Raw genomic sequence first — 17,113 nt, 5'->3', positions numbered from 1 at the left:
TGTAAATCATGTACTCCCTACACCATACACAAAAATAAACTCAAAATGGCTTAAAGACTTAAACATAAGACAAGACACTATAAACCTCTTAGAAGAAAACACAGGCAAAAACATTATCTGACATAAATCTCAGCAATGCTTTCCTAGGGCAGTCTACCCAAGCAATAGAAATAAAAGCAAAAATAAACAAATGGGACCTAATTAAGCTTATAAGCTTTTGCACAGCAAAGGAAACCATAAGCAAAAGAAAAAGACAACCTTCAGAATGGGAGAAAATACTTGCAAAAGATGAGACTGGCAAGGACATAATCTCCAGAATATATAAACAGCTTATACAACTTAATAAGAAAAAAACAAACAACCCAATCCAAAAATGGGCAGAAGTAAACAAGCATTTCTCCAGTGAAGACATACAAATGGCCAATAGGCACATGAAGAAATGCTGAATATCACTAATTATCAGAGAAATGCAAATCAAAAGTATGAGGTATCACCTCACACCAGTCAGAATGGCCATCATTCAAAAGTTCACGAACAATAAATGCTGGAGAGGGTGTGGAGAAAATGGAACCCTCCTACACTGTGGGAATGTAGTTTAATGCAGCCATTATGAAAAACAGTATGGAGATTCCTTAAAAAACTAAAAATAGACTTACCATATGATCCAGCAATCCCACTCCTGGGCATATATCCAGGACCTTAATTTGAACCTTAATTCAAAAAGACACATGCACCCCAATGTTCATAGAAGCACTATTTACAACAACCAAGACATAGAAACAACCTACATATCCATCAACATGACTGGATAAAGAAGCTGTGATATATTTATACAATGGAATACTACTCAGCCACAAAAAATAATAAAATAATGCCATTTGCAGCAACATGGATGGACCTGGAGAGTGTCATTCTAGGTGAAGTAAGCCAGAAAGAGAAAAATATAATATGATATCACTTGTATGTGGAATTTAGAAAGGAAGAAAGGAAGAAATGAACTTATTTACAAAACAGAAACAGACTCACAGACATAGAAAACAAACTTAGGGTTACCAGGTTGGAAAGGGGAGGGAAGGGATAAATTGGGAGTTTGAGATTTGCAGATACTAATATATATAAAATAGATAAACAACAATTTTATACTATATAGCACACGGAACTATATTCAATATCTTGCAGTAACTTATGGTGAAAAAGAATATGAAAACGAATATATGTATGTTCCTATGTGACTGAAGTATTATGCTGTACACCAGAAACTGACACAACATTGTAAACTGACTATACTTCAATAAAAATATACTTAAGAAATACATAAGAAGTATTCTACCCCAACTAAAAATAATAATTAAAAAAGAATAAAGACTTCTAATGAATAAAGCAAAACAATCCAGTGGGAAATGTGCAAGAGTCATGAACAAGAATTTCACAGAAGAAGAAACGCATATGGCCAGTCATCAGATGGAAATGATCAGCATCATCAGTACTCGGGGAAATACAAATCAAAACCACAATGAGATCCAGTTTTACCTTCATTTGATTCAAAAAAATGAAGTCTGGTACTGTCAAGTTTGACAAAGACGTAGATCCACAGTATCTCTTATACATCACTGGAAAGCAGTGTGGCCTCTGCTCCTAAAGAACAGCACATACTCTGTGGCGAGGTGTGGGCTCATGAGAAGTTCCTAAAAATGCACAACAGGAAACGTGTCAGATTGCCCCAAAGCAAAAACTTGGAAACAACCCAAATTTATTGGATGAATAATTGCAGTATATTCAATCAAGACAATATTTACTGTAGTTGAAAACAAATGAACCACAGCAAGATGAAATATAGGTCAATTTTAGCAATATAATATTGTTTTAAAAAGCAACTCCTACAAAGTTACATAGATCAGGATTTTCTTTTTAATACAGTTAAAAACATAAAATATATGTATATTAATACACACACACTTAAGACTACTTAAAGATGCGACAAAACTATATTAAACGGAAAGCAAAGGACTGATGAACCTGAGTAGGGGATGGATGATGGTTAGATGTAGGTTTTGTCAGGATTCTCTATCTTTTGTTCAGGTGCCAAGGTTGCATTAATATAAGCAGGCCATGCCAAGACCAATGTACCAAGTAGTATGACTAATCCAAAACTGTGCACCTGAGGTCCAAAAAAGCGACAATATGAAAAGAAAAAAAATAAGCTAGTAGATTTAAATCCAACATATCAGGAATTACATTAAGTGTTCCCATTATAAGCTTTCAAAGTTTTTTAAATCCAACTATATGTGGTTTACAAGAAACACATCTAAATAAGGAAATAGATTGGAATAAAAGGATGGAAGAAGAAATGTATACATAGAAAAATTAACCAAGCAAAAGCTGCCTGCAGTTGTAATGATATCACAACACAGACTTTAAAACAAAAAGACCAAAGAGGGACACAATGATAAAGGTTCAGTTCACCAGGAAGATGTTTTCAGTTTGAATATACCCTGTATCTAATTACTCAAAATATATACAGCAAAGTTGATGGAAATATAAGGAAAAATGGACTAGTTTACAACCAAAGTGGGAGATTTTAGTATACCTCTTTTGAGGGGGGGGAGTAATTAGGTTTACTTACTTATTTTTTTAGAGGAGGTACTGGGGATTGAACCTAGGACCTCATGCATGATGAGCATGCACTCTACCACTTGAGCTATATACCTTCCCCATTAATATACTTCTTTTAATAATGGAGAGCAGAGGGAAAAAAAAAGTCAGGACAAGTTTGAACAACAGAACCTTCAGGACACTCAACAACTGTAGAATACGCAGGCTCTTTGATTACATGTGGAACATTTTCAGAAACTGACCATGTACTGGGCCATAAAGCAAGTTTCAAAGAACTGAAATTACACCAAGTATACTGTGCCTTCAAGGCAATTATGCTGGAAATAAAGATGAGAAAAATCTTCATGTATTTTTAAACTTAAGAAATATACCTCTAATTAATCCATAGGACAAAGAAGGTATAATGAAAATTGGAAAATATAACTGCATGATAATGAAAATAATACACATCAAAAACAGTGGGATTCAGTAGTTGGAGGGAAATCTGTAGCCTTGAAATGCACATATTAGAAAAGAAACACAGAGAAATATGGAGCTAAGCATCCACCCCAAGAAGTTAGAAAAGGAGCAGCAAAAGAAAGTCCAACAAAGTAAAAGGAAGACTATACAAGCAAAATCAATAGTGCAGAAAAATCTAAAATAGGATCAGCAAAGCTCCATCTTCAGCCAATGAAGGAAACGGACAAACCTCTGCTATGAGTGAGTAGAGAAGGCGCGTAAGACCAACATCACAGACGCGAAAAGGACGCTGCTGTCACACATTAAAGCAACAATAATGACATTATGAGACACTTCTGGCTGATAAATATGAAAAATTGGACGAAAGTGGCAAATTCCCAGAAGAGTATGACAAAACAGACAGGAGTAACAAAACAGATGCAGGTCGGTGGAGCGAGACTGTGAGGCGCGGGGAGGAAGGGGCGACGTGGGCGCCCCAGCCGGTCTGCAGGGGTGGAGGGACACACGGGATGGGGAGGGACGGAGGGCGGCTGGACCTCACGCAGCGGGGCCACCGCAGGGAGAACGCAGAGAACATGTACTACTTCTCGGAGCTGGCCCTGACCCTCAACGAACACGAGGAGGGCGTGGCGCCCACTGACAGCCGCCTGCGGCCGGACCAGCGGCTGATGGAGAAGGGCCACTGGGACGAGGCCAACACGGAGAAGCAGCGGCTGGAGGAGAAGCAGCGCCTAAACCGGCGCCGGCGGCTGGAGGCCTGCGCGCGGGGCTGTGGCGCGGAGGAAGGTGAGGAGGGGATGGGGGGACCCCAGGAGCGAGGAGTGGGGCCAGTGAGAGGGGGGACAAGGGTCTCCTAGGGACTGGGAAGGGGTGCCCTGCCTGGGGGCAAGGAGGGGTGCCAGCGGGAGAAGGGACAGGGAGTGGATTTCTGGGGCGCTGGGAGGAGGCAGGCCCTCCGCCCACCAGCCCACTGTTCCTCCAGCAGAGAAGGAGGCCGAAGTGTACATGCCGCTGTGGTTCGAGAAGAGGCTGGACCCGCTGACCGGGGAGACGGCCTGCATGTACAAGGGCGGCTACTGGGAGGCTAAGGAGAAGCAGGACTGGCACATGTGCCCCAACATCTTCTGAGCGCCCCCTCCTGCAAATACAGGCGCCTGCACAGCCTAGTCCACCTTTTATTTAAAGCACTCAATTTAGTACTCACCCGCCCTCCCACTCCACCTTTTTCTTCTCCTTTTTTTTAAATAACACATTTTTGGGGCTCCTGCCTTGGAAGGAGGAAATGCTGACCCGGGTTCTCTCCAGCCCCCAGGTGCCCCGGGTCTCCCACACCCCTTCACTATAGACTCGGGCCCCATCCGAACCGCTGCTCCAGTTACCACAATTCCAGTTTCCACAACTCAGGCAGGCTGGCCCCCGCCCTGGTCACCAGCCCCACCCAGGGAGGAACTGGTCCCTCCCAGGGAGCTGCTTTTGACTTTTTTAGAAAAAATGATCTCCATTTCTTTCCAGCGAAGATGTTTAGTAAATATTTTTAGTACAGCACTTAGTGGAAAACTTTCTAAGTGTGCTTTCTTGCCACAAAAGTGTCCTGGCAAGAGCCCCTTCTTTTTAAGACATCAGGAAGCCAGACAGACACCTCTGAGTTGGGAGCATTTTGTAGCTCAAATAGCAAAGCCCTTTGTATCTGAGCTGCCCACCCTCCAGGAGCCCAGGACCCCCCAGAAAAGGGAACCAAGGGGCTGCCCTGGCCCAGGAGAGCACAAGTCAGTTGTCTCTGGAGCTCAGCCCCAGCAGCCATGTGGATTTGAGGGCAACAGCCCCTGCCTAGCCTTGGCCGTGCTGGGGCTGCTCCCCAGCCCCAAAAAGGCCAGAGGCCCAGCCTGCAGGTGCTCCTGCCCCAGAACCATGCCCCAAATCAGCAATAAGAACCAACCCTCAGCTCAGCCTGGGCTGGTGTCCTGGGCACCAGAGACTCAGCATCCCGCCTCTGGGGTGCCCCATCTCAGTACCCCCTGAACTCTTTATTTGCCTGATTTATATCTATGATATATAAATATATATAAAATAGCTATTTTGCTTAAATTTGTATGGTATATAGAAGTGCAAAAATGATGAAGACAGGGCACTCCTGTCTGAGTTTGGCCCCATCAGCTGTGTCCTGCCCTCTCCTTGGACCCCCTTCCAATGGCTTCTGCCACCTGTGGGGGGGGACTGGGCCACTGTCCCAGCCCCTCAGGACCCCCACTCCAACCTTTCCCACTTTTGTTTGGTCCTGAAAAATCCATCACAGGGTTTTACTTTCTACTCCAGAACTGGCTTTGTTTTTATAAAAAAACAAAAGTGAAAACACCAACGTGTGAAATGCCTTAGGGTGCCCACTGGAGAGAGGGCAGGTGGGCGGGCGGCAGAGCTGTTCAATGTTCCTCTTCTCAGCACTGTTTGTGAGTGAGCACCTTCTGACCAGTAATAAAAAACCTTGGATTTGGAGTTTTCCACGGCCCTGTCCCTGAGCCTGTCTGTAACTGGGTGGAGCAGGGCTGACACAGGGGAGCAGGTGACAGCCCACAGGTGGCATGGGGGAGGAGTGTGGGGCTTTATTCTGCTCAGTGCCAGAAGCCAGCAGTGGGAGGTTGGTCTGGATGGGGAGGGGTGGGGGTGGAAAATATGGTGGGACAGGGTCTGGGCCAGGAAGGCTGCCGAAGGCTGAGTCAGGACCTAGCAGAGGGTCACAGTTTGGCCTGGGGCCAAGCCAAGGCCCTCACCACCCTCCACAGGGAACACTGGCCCTGGTGAGTTCTAGGGTTGCCCAACAACTATGACCTGGGCCACTTCTGTTGCCCCAGGTTGCCAAGCAACTTGGGTCAGTAGCTCCTAGGACCCAGCCAAGGGTGGCTGGTCTGGCCCAGCAGGTCCTCCTCCCAGTGCCAGCACTTCCAGGAGAGAGGATGGAGTGGGGCAGGCACCACAGGGGAATCAGAGCCAGGCTCTAACCATCTATCCTGACACCCCAGTGCTGTGGGATCCAAGGTTGGCTCCGCAAAACTCCTTCCTTTCCAGGTGCTTGCTTTCCCATCTGTGGGGAGGCAGGCAGACACCGGTGAGTCCTGGCAGAGGTGCTGGGGGGCAGCTCTCACTGGAGAGAAAGGCGGGAGGGGTCACCCCCAGGATGGCCCTGACCCATGAGGCAGTGGAGAGGGGATCTGCCAGGGGAGGGAATGGAAAATAAGAACAGAACTTTCATATATCCAAATATGACAACAGCAAATAGAATTCAGCCATATACAAAAAGCTGATACCTCACACTGGTAAACCCATGCCCAAGTTGGGTTTACACAGAAATGCCAGAATGGGTCAAAGTTGGGAAGCTTTTAGTTGTAAATCATTCATTTTACCAAACAGTTCAAGAGGGGTTTCTTTTTCTGGCAATGGTAGACTAGGTGCCTGTATTATCATCCTTCGTGGAAAACTAGACATGCTGGATAAAAATTTTAAAATACCTTAAATGCATCCATGAGCTGGAATGAATATAAGGAATACCTAGGCCAAAAATTAAGTGGATGTGGAAACCTGGGGAGATACAAGTCCCCAAGTCTGCTTCTCATAGCCATTTACTGAGCCCACTGAGCCTAACTAAGTTTTCATAGCCTCAAATGGCCTGCCTGATGTAGGGCATCAGTACATGTCCTCCCTAAAGCTGGGCCCCCAAGGGCTATACCTTCAATATAATGGTGAATCAATAATCGAATACAAGGAAAATTGCTTGTCTTAAAGGCTAGTCCTAAGCAGAGCAGAAAAAAAAAAAAAAACTAAGAATTTGTAATCAGAAGCAGACCCTCATTTGATTTCACAGCCCAAATACATACTATCAGGGTGGTCCAATAAAAGCTCTAGTAGAGAATATAGCTTGGCCCCAAATTGGCAATGTCTGTCTCTAGTCACATGAGAGAAACAAACAGATCCTCTCTGGAGGCTCTCCCCTTCACTCCAGGCCTTACAGAACCCCAGATGTGAAGCTGCCAGGAAAACCAGCAGCTCACAGTATAGTATCTCCAGAGATACAAGGAAACACGACAAATTGGCCCATGAACAATGGCCAACAGAAATTACAGCAGAATCTTGCATAACATAAAACCCCTTGATACAGAGAAATTGGCAGACACAGTGTAAAATAAGTACATTTTAATATATATCTAGAAACAGAAGAGTGGCTTGCAAATGAGTAAAAAGCATTCAAAAAATACTAAAGAACTTGCAGAAATTGAAAAAAAAATCACTAAAAATAATAAATATCAGATTATACAACGAGGAGAGTATTAGAGGCATGGAAGTGAGATCTGTGTTAAGCATCCAGAAAGCAACACAGACACACAGAGGTGAAAAATATAAAAGAGAAGAGACAAGGATGCAGTGAAAAGATGCCAAGTGTGTCTAGTCAAAATGGAGCACAAGCAATCTTTGAAGAGTTAATGACTAAAAAATTAGCTTTTTGACAAGAAATACCAGTATACAGACTCAATCCCAACAAATCCTAGTAAAGGTAAATAAAAAGATATCTACAGCTAAATACAATATAGTGAAAATGCAAGACCTTTAAAAACCACAAAATCTTACAAGGAACCAAATTTGCCTTGAGAGAGCATTGATTAGATTGGGAATTCACTGTCTTCTGGCCTCCAGAGAAAGTCAGAAGACAATAAAATATCTCCAAAGTAGAGGAGAAAATGTTAGTATTCCCAACAAAAATATCGTTCAGGAATGAAAGAAAAATGAAGACTAACAAAAATTTATTGAAACAATATTAAGTGATTTGTGGAGTTAGACTTTGATGAGTTAAGGATTATGTAAAATGTATGGAGGAATGAGAATACTAAACTTCCAGAACAGAGGAAAAACACTGTATGCGGGGAGAAATTTTCAGTCAATCTAAAAGAAAGCAGGAAAGGAAAAAGGAGTGCAGATAAAGTGGAATAAAATTTACAAAGTAGGAATATGGAAATAAGTCAGTAACCAATGCATCAATAATTACACAAAATTTAAGTAAGTTAAATGCTTTGAGTAAGAATGGAAAATATTTTAAAAAATCCAGTTATATGCTATTTATAAGAAAACACCTAAAACATAACTATACAGACAAGACAGATTATGAGGCAAAAAATATTACTAGATGTCAACTTCAAGAGATTAAAAAAAACACTTTATAATGATGAAAAGTAAAATTTATGAAGTTCTAAAACTCATATGCATCTAATAACATCTCAAAATAAAGTAAAATGGACACAATCACAAGGAGAAATAGATAAATACACAATCGTAATGGAAGATTTTAACATCTCTCTCCCAGTAATGAGAGCTCAAACACTATCAGCAAGGGTTCAAACAACACAAACTTGGTGTAATAGGAGGAGAGGGTATAGCTTAGTGGTAGAGTGCACACTTAGCATGCATGAGGTCCTGGGTTCAACCCCCAGTACCTCCATTTAAGATAAATAAACCTAATCACCTACCCCCCCAAAAAAAGAATCAAAAGTAAACTTGTTGTAATAGGTACATACAGGGAATTATACCTAAGAGCAAAATACATATTTTTGAAATTCACAGAAAATTTATGAATATTAGCCACATACTTAGGCCAGTCATAAAGCCTCAGCAAATTTCAAAGGACTGGTATATATAGGCCACATTCTCAGATGACAACAAAGATAGTTAAAAATCAGTAACAAAAAGAAAATTAGAAAAAATAACCATGTTTGAACATTAAGAAATACACTTTTAAAAAAACTCATGGATCAAAAAAGAAAACAAAAACCAGAAAATACAATTAAAACTTAAAATATTATATATCTAAACTTACAGGATACAAATAAAGCTGTACTTAGAGGGAAATTTATAGTCTTGAAAGCTCATGTTGTAAAAGAAAAAGGCCAAAAAATAATAAGCTAAACATCCAATTTGAGTAGGGAAACGAATATTAGGATAAACTCAAAGAAAGGAAAGTAAGGAAATAATGATTAGAAATTAGTGAACGAGAAAACAAACATAATAGAAAGGACCAAGGTAGCTGAGGTTGATTCTTAGAAAAAAATAAAACTGACAAACTTTACTGATAAGGAAAACAGAAGGAAGGAGGAAATGCATGAACCCAAAAAACAATACTTGGAATGAAAAGAGGACATAGATACAGATGCTACAGGTATTTTAGGGATATTATAACAACTGTGTGACAATACCTTTGAAAACTGAGATAAACTCTAGAAAAATATAACTTAAAACTGACTCAAAAATTAGAAGAGCCTGAATAATAGTATAACCATTTTTTTTTAAATTCAGTCAGTTAAAAAACCTCCCCTCACATATATACACCAAACTCCAGACACAGCTGACCAAGGAATAACCAATCTTACAGAAACTGTCCCTGTTTTTTGAGGCTAGTATAATCTAGTTACCAAAACCCAACAAGGACAGTGTAAGAGAGGAAAATCACAAACTAGTGTCACTCACATGCTGGTACAATTCAAAACAAAATATTAACAAATCTAGCAATACAGAAAAATCATTCCAGAAGTGCACGGTTGGTTTACCTTAAGAAAAACTAACCAATGCAATTAACCACAGTAACAAATTAAAGGAGAACACTGAATGGTCATCTCAATGGATGCAGAAAATACTTGAGATGAAATTCAACATGCATCTGTGATATTTAAAAGAAAAAAATGCTTAAATATAGGAATAGAAAGAAATTTAATCTGATGAATGATACCTACGAAAAAAAAAAAAAAGCTTTCTCTGTGAGACAGGGAACAAAAAAGGATACCCACTTTCACACTCTGCATTCAACACTCTATTGGCAATCCTAGCCAATGCAATAAGGCAAGAAAAATACATGAGGTATGAGAACTGACAAAATTATCACTGCTCACAAACAATATATCAAAGAAAATCCAAAAGAATCAGGAGATAAATTAGAATAGTCAATATATAAAAATCAATTACATTTTTACAAGCTAGCAACAAAATGTCAGAAAATTAACTTTTAAAAAATACCATTTACGATAGCATCAAATATCATCAGATACCTAGGATACATGTAGCAAAGGACACACAAGACCTCTAAAGATAAAATTGCCATGAAAGACACTAAAGAAAGATCTAAATTAATGGAGAGTTATACCATTTTCATGATTTGGAAGACTTACAACGATACCAATTTTTCTCAAACTGATAACATACAGTCAATTCGAATGAAACCCCGTATAGGTTTTCCCATGGAGCTTGATAAAATGATTCTAAAATTCATATGAAATGCAAAGGATCAAGAATATTCAAGATGCTCTTGAAGCAGAAAAAGTGGTAGGATCAGCTCTACTAGGTAGCAAAACTTACTATAAAACTATAATTAAGTTAGTGTGTAGAGAGACAACAGACAAATGTAACTGAATAAAAATCCAGAAACAGATTCATACATATATGAACATTTGATATACAAGAGGGGTAACACTGTAGATTAATGGAGAAAGGTAAGACTTTTCAATAAGAGGTGTAAGGACGATCAGGAAGAAGGGAAGGAAGAAGAAAGGACCTGGAGCTCTACTTCACACCATACACAAAGGTCAGTTCCAGATGGATTAAAGATCTATATGTGAAAGACAAAACTATACACTCTTTAGAAGACAATATAAAAAGTATCTTTATGACCTCAGGATAGGGAAGGATTTCTTAAACAAGTTACAAGAAGGAAAATGGGCAAAAGGCTTGAGCAAACACTTTATCAAAAGATGCCTAACCCCATCAGAAATCAGAGAAATGCAGATTAAACCACAATGAGTTAACACTACACACCCATCAGACTGGCAAAAAACAAATCAAGTCTAGCAGTATCAAGTGTGGGTGAGCAAGCAGAGAAATGAAGCACTTAGTGCCAATGAGCATATAAATTGATACAACTGCTTCTGAAAACAATCTGGTATTACTTAGGAAAGTTGAAGAGGGCATGACCTATGACACAGCAAGTCTACTCAGTCTACTCCAAGTATTATGCATGCAACCAGAGGCATAAACACAAATGTCCACAGATGTACTGTATTAACAAAAAGCTTTCAAACAACCCAAATGCCAATCAGAGCGACATGGATTTTAAAAATTGTGGTATGTTCCACTGTAGGTGTAATTCATTTCCATTACTGTCGAGTATGCAGCACTACTATACAGTAGGGAAGGTGAATAAATTACAGCTACACCCAACAACATGGATGAATTTCTGGAACATAATATTAACAGGCAAATTGCAGAACAGTAAATAAAATGTCATGTCCATTTAAGTTCAAAAATAGGCCAAGCAATTATTTAGAAATATAAACCAAGATAGTTAAAGTATAAAAAGAGCAAAGAAAACATCATAAACACAAAATTCAGAATGGTGGTTACCACTGAGCAAGGAGGAGAGGGGAGAGGGCTCAGGAGGGGCACACATGGATTATAAACTAATAATAATACATTTTCTTAAACCAAATGAAAGATGTACACTGCATAGTCCTATAAATATTTGATGCAGTATTTCATAGTTACTCAGTGTCTAATAAAAGTAATCATTAAAACAGCTTAAAGGAGAAAAAGCCCATATGGTTTTAGCAATAGATGCTGAAATGGCCTTTGACAATGGGGGACAGGGTTGGGGGACAGGGTTAGGGGGCTCCCAACCCACGTTTCATTCTGTGTAACTAGTGCCCCCTGGCACTCAACTCAGACAAGATGGTCAGCCACAGCTCCATCCCAAAAGCCCCAAGTTTAAAAAACGAGACAACAAAAACAGAAGGAAGGTCTTTCCACACTTTAAAGGCCGTTCACCAAAACCAACAGCCAATATCCTGCTCAGCCCATGCGCATCAGAAAGACCTCGATAATTATTCAACACTGTTTCAGAGGTTCTGCAGTTAAATTGGCATACTGGCAAATCTGCACATTTCATCTATAAAATACAAGTTTCTTTTAAAAACTACCAGAGTTCGTATGATAGAAAATAAGCAATATTAAATAATTTGCTTTTCTCTATATTAACTATCAGGAATAGAGACAAAAAAAAAAAAAACTCATCCACAGTAGTGACAAAAAATACAAGACATTTAGGAATAAAATGAGAAAGTTTTAGAACCCGTATGAAGAAATAATAAAATCTTATTGGAAGATCTAAAAGGAGTCAAACAAATGGAAAAACCATAGCGTCTAGGGAGATTTAAAATCATAAAAATGTCAACCCTCCCACAACTTACATCTACATTTAATGCAATTAAAATTTAAACCCCAATGGAATTGGGGGGTGGGGGGGGAGGCAGGGACAGGAGAGAATTGGATAACGTGATTTTTAAATCTCATGTGAAAGAAGAAATTCCAAGAGTCGCCTGGAAAAACATTCTAAAAAGTAAAACTGTGAGGGAAACTCATCTATCTGCTGATGACGCCCCCAGATTCTAGGAGCTCAACACTCACGTCGGAATCACCTGTCCGTCTAGCTGGTAACAGGGTGTCTCCATTGTTGTATTTAAGGGTCATCTCAAGCTCAACAGATCCAAAACCACATACAGTGTAATATAAGTAATAACCAAGGCGGGTCACTTAATAAATGGCGCTGGCAGAAGTGAAGTTCCGCCTGGAAAAACCAAAACCAAAGTTTGACTCCTGCCCTACCACTTCTACTAAAATAATTTCCACAGGGAATGGAGATTAACACACAAAAAAACTTTAAAACAGTGCAACAAAATGTAAGAGAATACTCAAGGGTTGGATAGAGGGGGAAGGATTTTCTCAAGCACGATAGGAAACCCCAAAACCTTTCAAACACCACCATAAACCAAGCCACGGACAGACAAACCAGCGGAAAACGAGGCGCAGCTGTTAAACCCGAGCCCTCAGGGCGAGCGGGCGGGTCTGTCAGGGGAAGGTACCTGGAGAGGCTATTTTAAAATGTAAAACCCGCGGCTTCCTCTCCAGGTCCTCTGTCTTGCAGATGTAAAAGCACCACACCATTAAGGGGCATCTCTACAAGAAATTTTCCTGTATTGACCCAAGAAAGTTGGAAAACAGCCGCGGTGAAAGGTTTCCTCCGAGCCGGGGCTTGACACGCAGACTCCAGGAGCAAAATCCAACCTCCCCACTGCCCTGTCCCAAAGCCTCCCGCTGTCCCGGGACGTGAGACCCCGCGGCCGCCGGCCCCAGCCTGGCCGCACGCGGTGGGGCCGCAGGACGCGACGTCGGACCCCGGGGCGGGCCTCGCACTCCCGGGTTCGCTCACCTCCCCTTCTCCTCACCCGCGCTGAGGGGCAGACGCTGGCACTCGCGCTTCGGACCCTTTGGCAGGCTCGCGAGCCTCCCAAGGCGCATGCGCAGGGCGCGGAGCACGTGCAGTAACCTCACCGCGCAGGCGCCGTTGCGCGCCCGTCTCGAGGCTCAAGATGCTGGCGGGCGGGACGGGCGTTCTCCGCGTCACGCAACCGTTGGCGGTCTGGGAGGACGCCGGCGCACCGATACCCGCAAAGTCCGTTTTGAGAGATGACCCAGTGCTGCGGGCCGCGTCCTCTAGGCCAGGTGAGAATCTGCAGCCAGCCCTCGAGCTCCCGCTGTATTATGGTAGCTGATGATTTAGCGTGAGGAAGTCAAAACTCTCCCTTCTGACACTCAGGGGTTCTCGCATCGCAGTGCTCCAGACCTGACTAGGAACAGACTGGCTTAAATGATGGGGAAGTGGTGCGGGGAGTGAGAGCCCAGAGCTTCAATAGAGGAAAAGCGGGGAAGGAAGGAACGTAAATTCAAAGTGCTGGATTAGAGCGCCCACCACTTCCCCAAAAACCTGCAGGTGCTCTGGCAGGAGTGGCCCTGGAGGATCCCATGGAAGCATCATAGCAGCGTCAGGAGGGGACAAGAAAGGAGGAGGGATGTGTCCGCCAGAGCCTTCTCGTCTCACTAGTCCAGGTTTGCCTCAGTGCTATGGGATCCCTACCCTCCGAGCCTTGGCTGGAAGCTGCTGAGAAAGCCCGGGCCTCAGGAAGTAGCACAGGCAACCTTCCTGCAGCCCGAAGGAGGCTGGATGGAAGCCCTGCCCTGCTTGCCTCAGGGCATACTGAATGGGCTGATGGTTAGGCGGCTACGAGGAAGGCCACTGAGTAAGCCGTGGAAGGCCTACAGGTAGCCCGTGGGGACCAGTGACTCTTAGAAGCAAAAATAAGGGGTCAGGGCAACAAGGGGTTTGGGCCCTCATTGCAACTTGAGACCAGCTCAATTACTGGCTGTCCTTATAGGCCTTTGGATAAATTTCTGGTGGAGAATTGGCCCTGTGCCTTAGTAGGCCATAAAACCTCTACTGTCATCCAGCTCCTTTATTTTAGAGAGGGGACCCAGGATGGGCAGTGATTTGTCTGAGGCTTTGTGAGCTGGAAGAAGGAGGGAGATTTCTGCAGGACCCACCAGGAGCCCTAGTTGGGCCTGGCATGTTCCTAGTTAGGAGGTGTAAATCGCCAAACTGAGAAACAGGCTTGGCAACATTTTGGCTCACTGCTGAGTGGGATGTGCCTTGCCAGGCCCTTCCTCTGTCCAGTCTGTGTCTTGCGCACTATCAAGAGGGTGCCCCCAATAGTGCTGAGGACAGTCTGAGGCCTCAAATGTTGCACTGGAGGAAGCACGTTCCTTTAGAGCTCTGTGTCCTGTGGCCAAACTGGCTGTCCACCTGCCCAGGGAACCAAGAGCAATATGGCTGTTCCAAAGGAAGCCTCAGAGGTTCCATCTCCAGCAAAGGGCAGAAACCTCCAGTGGAATTCTGAGGATGTTTTCGGCATTTTGGCAACTGCCAACAGGTCCCCAATAGCCTGGCCCAGCCTTACACTGGAGACAAGTAGCCAGTGGAGGCACTGCACGCGCAGGTAAAGAAGTCTGAACTTACCAGTCTTAACACTTACTGGTCTTTAGAGCTGTGAACTCTTGGCTAATGCTGCTGGAACCACGGGTCTAAAAGACACTCATGTCTTTCAAGGGGAACTGGACCCAACAAGGGGAACCAAAAAGCAATGCCACCCAGACAGATGTAGAGGAGGAATCAGAGGCGTTTCTCTCAGCCTGCTATTAACCGATGCCTTCCTTTGGTAAACCAAAATATCAAACCCTTGTCCTGACCTAGTAGTGAAGACAGTATTGATGCTAAAGTGGGGTTTTTAATGCTAAATCCATGGGACACTTGGGGGCTGAGGCAGTGGTATAAGGTGAACTTTTTTGAGGATTTTGCCCCTTATTTTTCATGATTTACAGAAAAGTTCCTAACCGAAGTTTCAGAAGTACAGCCCTGTCTCAAACACAGCTGGCCAGTGAAGATGCTCAATGTCAGGGTAGTTCAAACCAATTCAAAAGTCCACTTTTCACCTTTCAGATTAGTAAACAGTTAAGATGGAAGAGCGTGCATACAGGCAAGTGTGTGGGGGAAATAATACACTACTGATAGGAGTTGAAATTGGAAGTCTTTTCTGGAATGTATCTTAGAATTTTTAATACAACCGTCTGACACAGCTATTTCTCTCTTTGGAATTTATCCTATATACGTAGGGATCTGAGTTAATGATTAAGTACACACATACACACACAGATACTCACCACATCATTTTTCATAAACACTAAAAACGCAAATATTCATAAATAGGGGACCGTTAAATGACAGTACATTCAAGACAATGAAAGGCTATATGGTTGTTCAGAAGAATAAAGTAGATCCATATGAGCTCTTCTGAAACAGGTTCCGAGATACACTAAGTGGGAAACAGGCAGAAATTGTGTGGATGTGTACTTGTGTGCTAAGGGTGGACACTCTCTCCAGGGAGGGGATGGGGTCGGGGGAGGGAGCCTTGATTTTCATGGTCCAGCCTTTTGTACTGTTTGAATTTTTACCATGTGCATGTGTCACTTAAAAAAACAAAACAAAAAACACAAAAGAAATTCCTCATCCCTCTTATCCTTAAAAACAAGGGTCACTGCACTCATTCACCTTCTCACAGCCTTGAACCCAGGACCTTCTTGCCACAGACCAACCAGACCCTCTCCTTCCTCCCACAGTTCCAAGGAGGTCAGTTATCTGTGACAGGGGAATGGGAGGGACCCCTGCATCGCATCTTCCTACCCAGAATGGCAGGAGCTCCGCGTGGGAAGCAGGCTGCACTCAGCGCAGCTGTGGTTGGATTTAAACAGCAAGGTAGGCACACCCAGAAGTTGAAGCTAAAACATTTAAGAAATGCAGTATTTCAGTTTCTGTGGGTGTTAAGGAGGCTGAAGATACAAGACACTGAAGATGGTGGAGATGAAGAAGAATTTGAAGACAATTTAAAGCCACAGTGGAGGAAAGGATGAAGAGGAGGAAGATGCTGGATTTTACTAAGAAGAAAACAGACTGAAGACTGAGTTCAGGAGTCTCACCAGTGAAAGTTTATAGTATTGCATTTTGATTACAGGTGTGTAAATAAAAAACTTGAGTTTACCTTCTGGTAAAAATGCAGAACCAACTTCCATTTAGTTTAAAACAGTATGTTTGGGGACAAAAATGGACCATATGCTGCCTGTGATGGAGAGGGCGAGCTGGACAGGAGAGGAACCACCAGTTCAAGAAACCCCAAGACTCAGAGTATCTTCCACAGGAAGAGGTCAGGGTCTCTCTGAATGGTATTTCCCCCAAACAGCCCTCTACCAGGAATGTGTTTGGGGAAGCCCCAAACCCGCAAGTCACAGGCGCTCTGGCCACGTGCACAAGTGGGTGAAGACTTCTAATCCAGTGTGGCCTGCCTAGGGGCCTCGCAGTGCTCCCAGTCTTCTACAGACTTCACAGGGCCACTGCTGGCCAGATGTGGGAAGGTGCTGGAAACACTGAGAGGTCTGACTCGCAGACCAGTGGTCAAAGGCCATAGCTCTTGAAAACCCTAAGTCCCCAAATAAAGAGGGGGAAGAAGAGAGTTGGAGGAAAGCAAACCAGAATTTTTCCAATGGCCATTAAAGAGAAAACTCAGCAACTCCTGCCTTTGTC

The 17,113-nt window shown here is 42.9% G+C and overlaps 1 protein-coding gene and 1 long non-coding RNA gene across 7 annotated transcripts in view; one reads left to right on the top strand and one right to left on the bottom strand.

Moving 5' to 3' along the window:
* The window catches only part of OSBP2 (oxysterol binding protein 2), a 117,035-nt gene extending 110,140 nt beyond the window's left edge, over positions 1-6,895 (top strand). For 3 of the 6 annotated variants that reach the window (XM_032471520.1, XM_032471519.1, XM_032471521.1), the window contains 2 exons: positions 3,632-3,858; positions 4,055-5,562. In XM_032471520.1, coding sequence (XP_032327411.1) covers positions 3,632-3,858; positions 4,055-4,200 — 373 coding nt within the window. In that variant the 3' untranslated portion in view covers positions 4,201-5,562. Of the gene's footprint in view, positions 1-3,631; positions 3,859-4,054 lie in introns of all 6 variants that reach the window. The other 3 variants (XM_014559329.2, XM_032471517.1, XM_032471518.1) reach the window with 2 other exon arrangements.
* Positions 1,522-3,373, bottom strand: LOC116660922. The gene is made up of 2 exons (XR_004316585.1): positions 3,302-3,373; positions 1,522-1,685 (listed from the first exon to the last, which is right to left on the bottom strand). It is a non-coding gene; the product is annotated as an uncharacterized LOC116660922 (long non-coding RNA).
* Positions 6,896-17,113: the final 10,218 nt, after the last annotated feature.

This window comes from Camelus ferus, chromosome 32 (assembly GCF_009834535.1).
Source record: "Camelus ferus isolate YT-003-E chromosome 32, BCGSAC_Cfer_1.0, whole genome shotgun sequence".
Classification (NCBI taxonomy): Eukaryota; Metazoa; Chordata; class Mammalia; order Artiodactyla; family Camelidae; genus Camelus; species Camelus ferus.
This window is presented reverse-complemented; position numbering and strand designations above follow the sequence as displayed.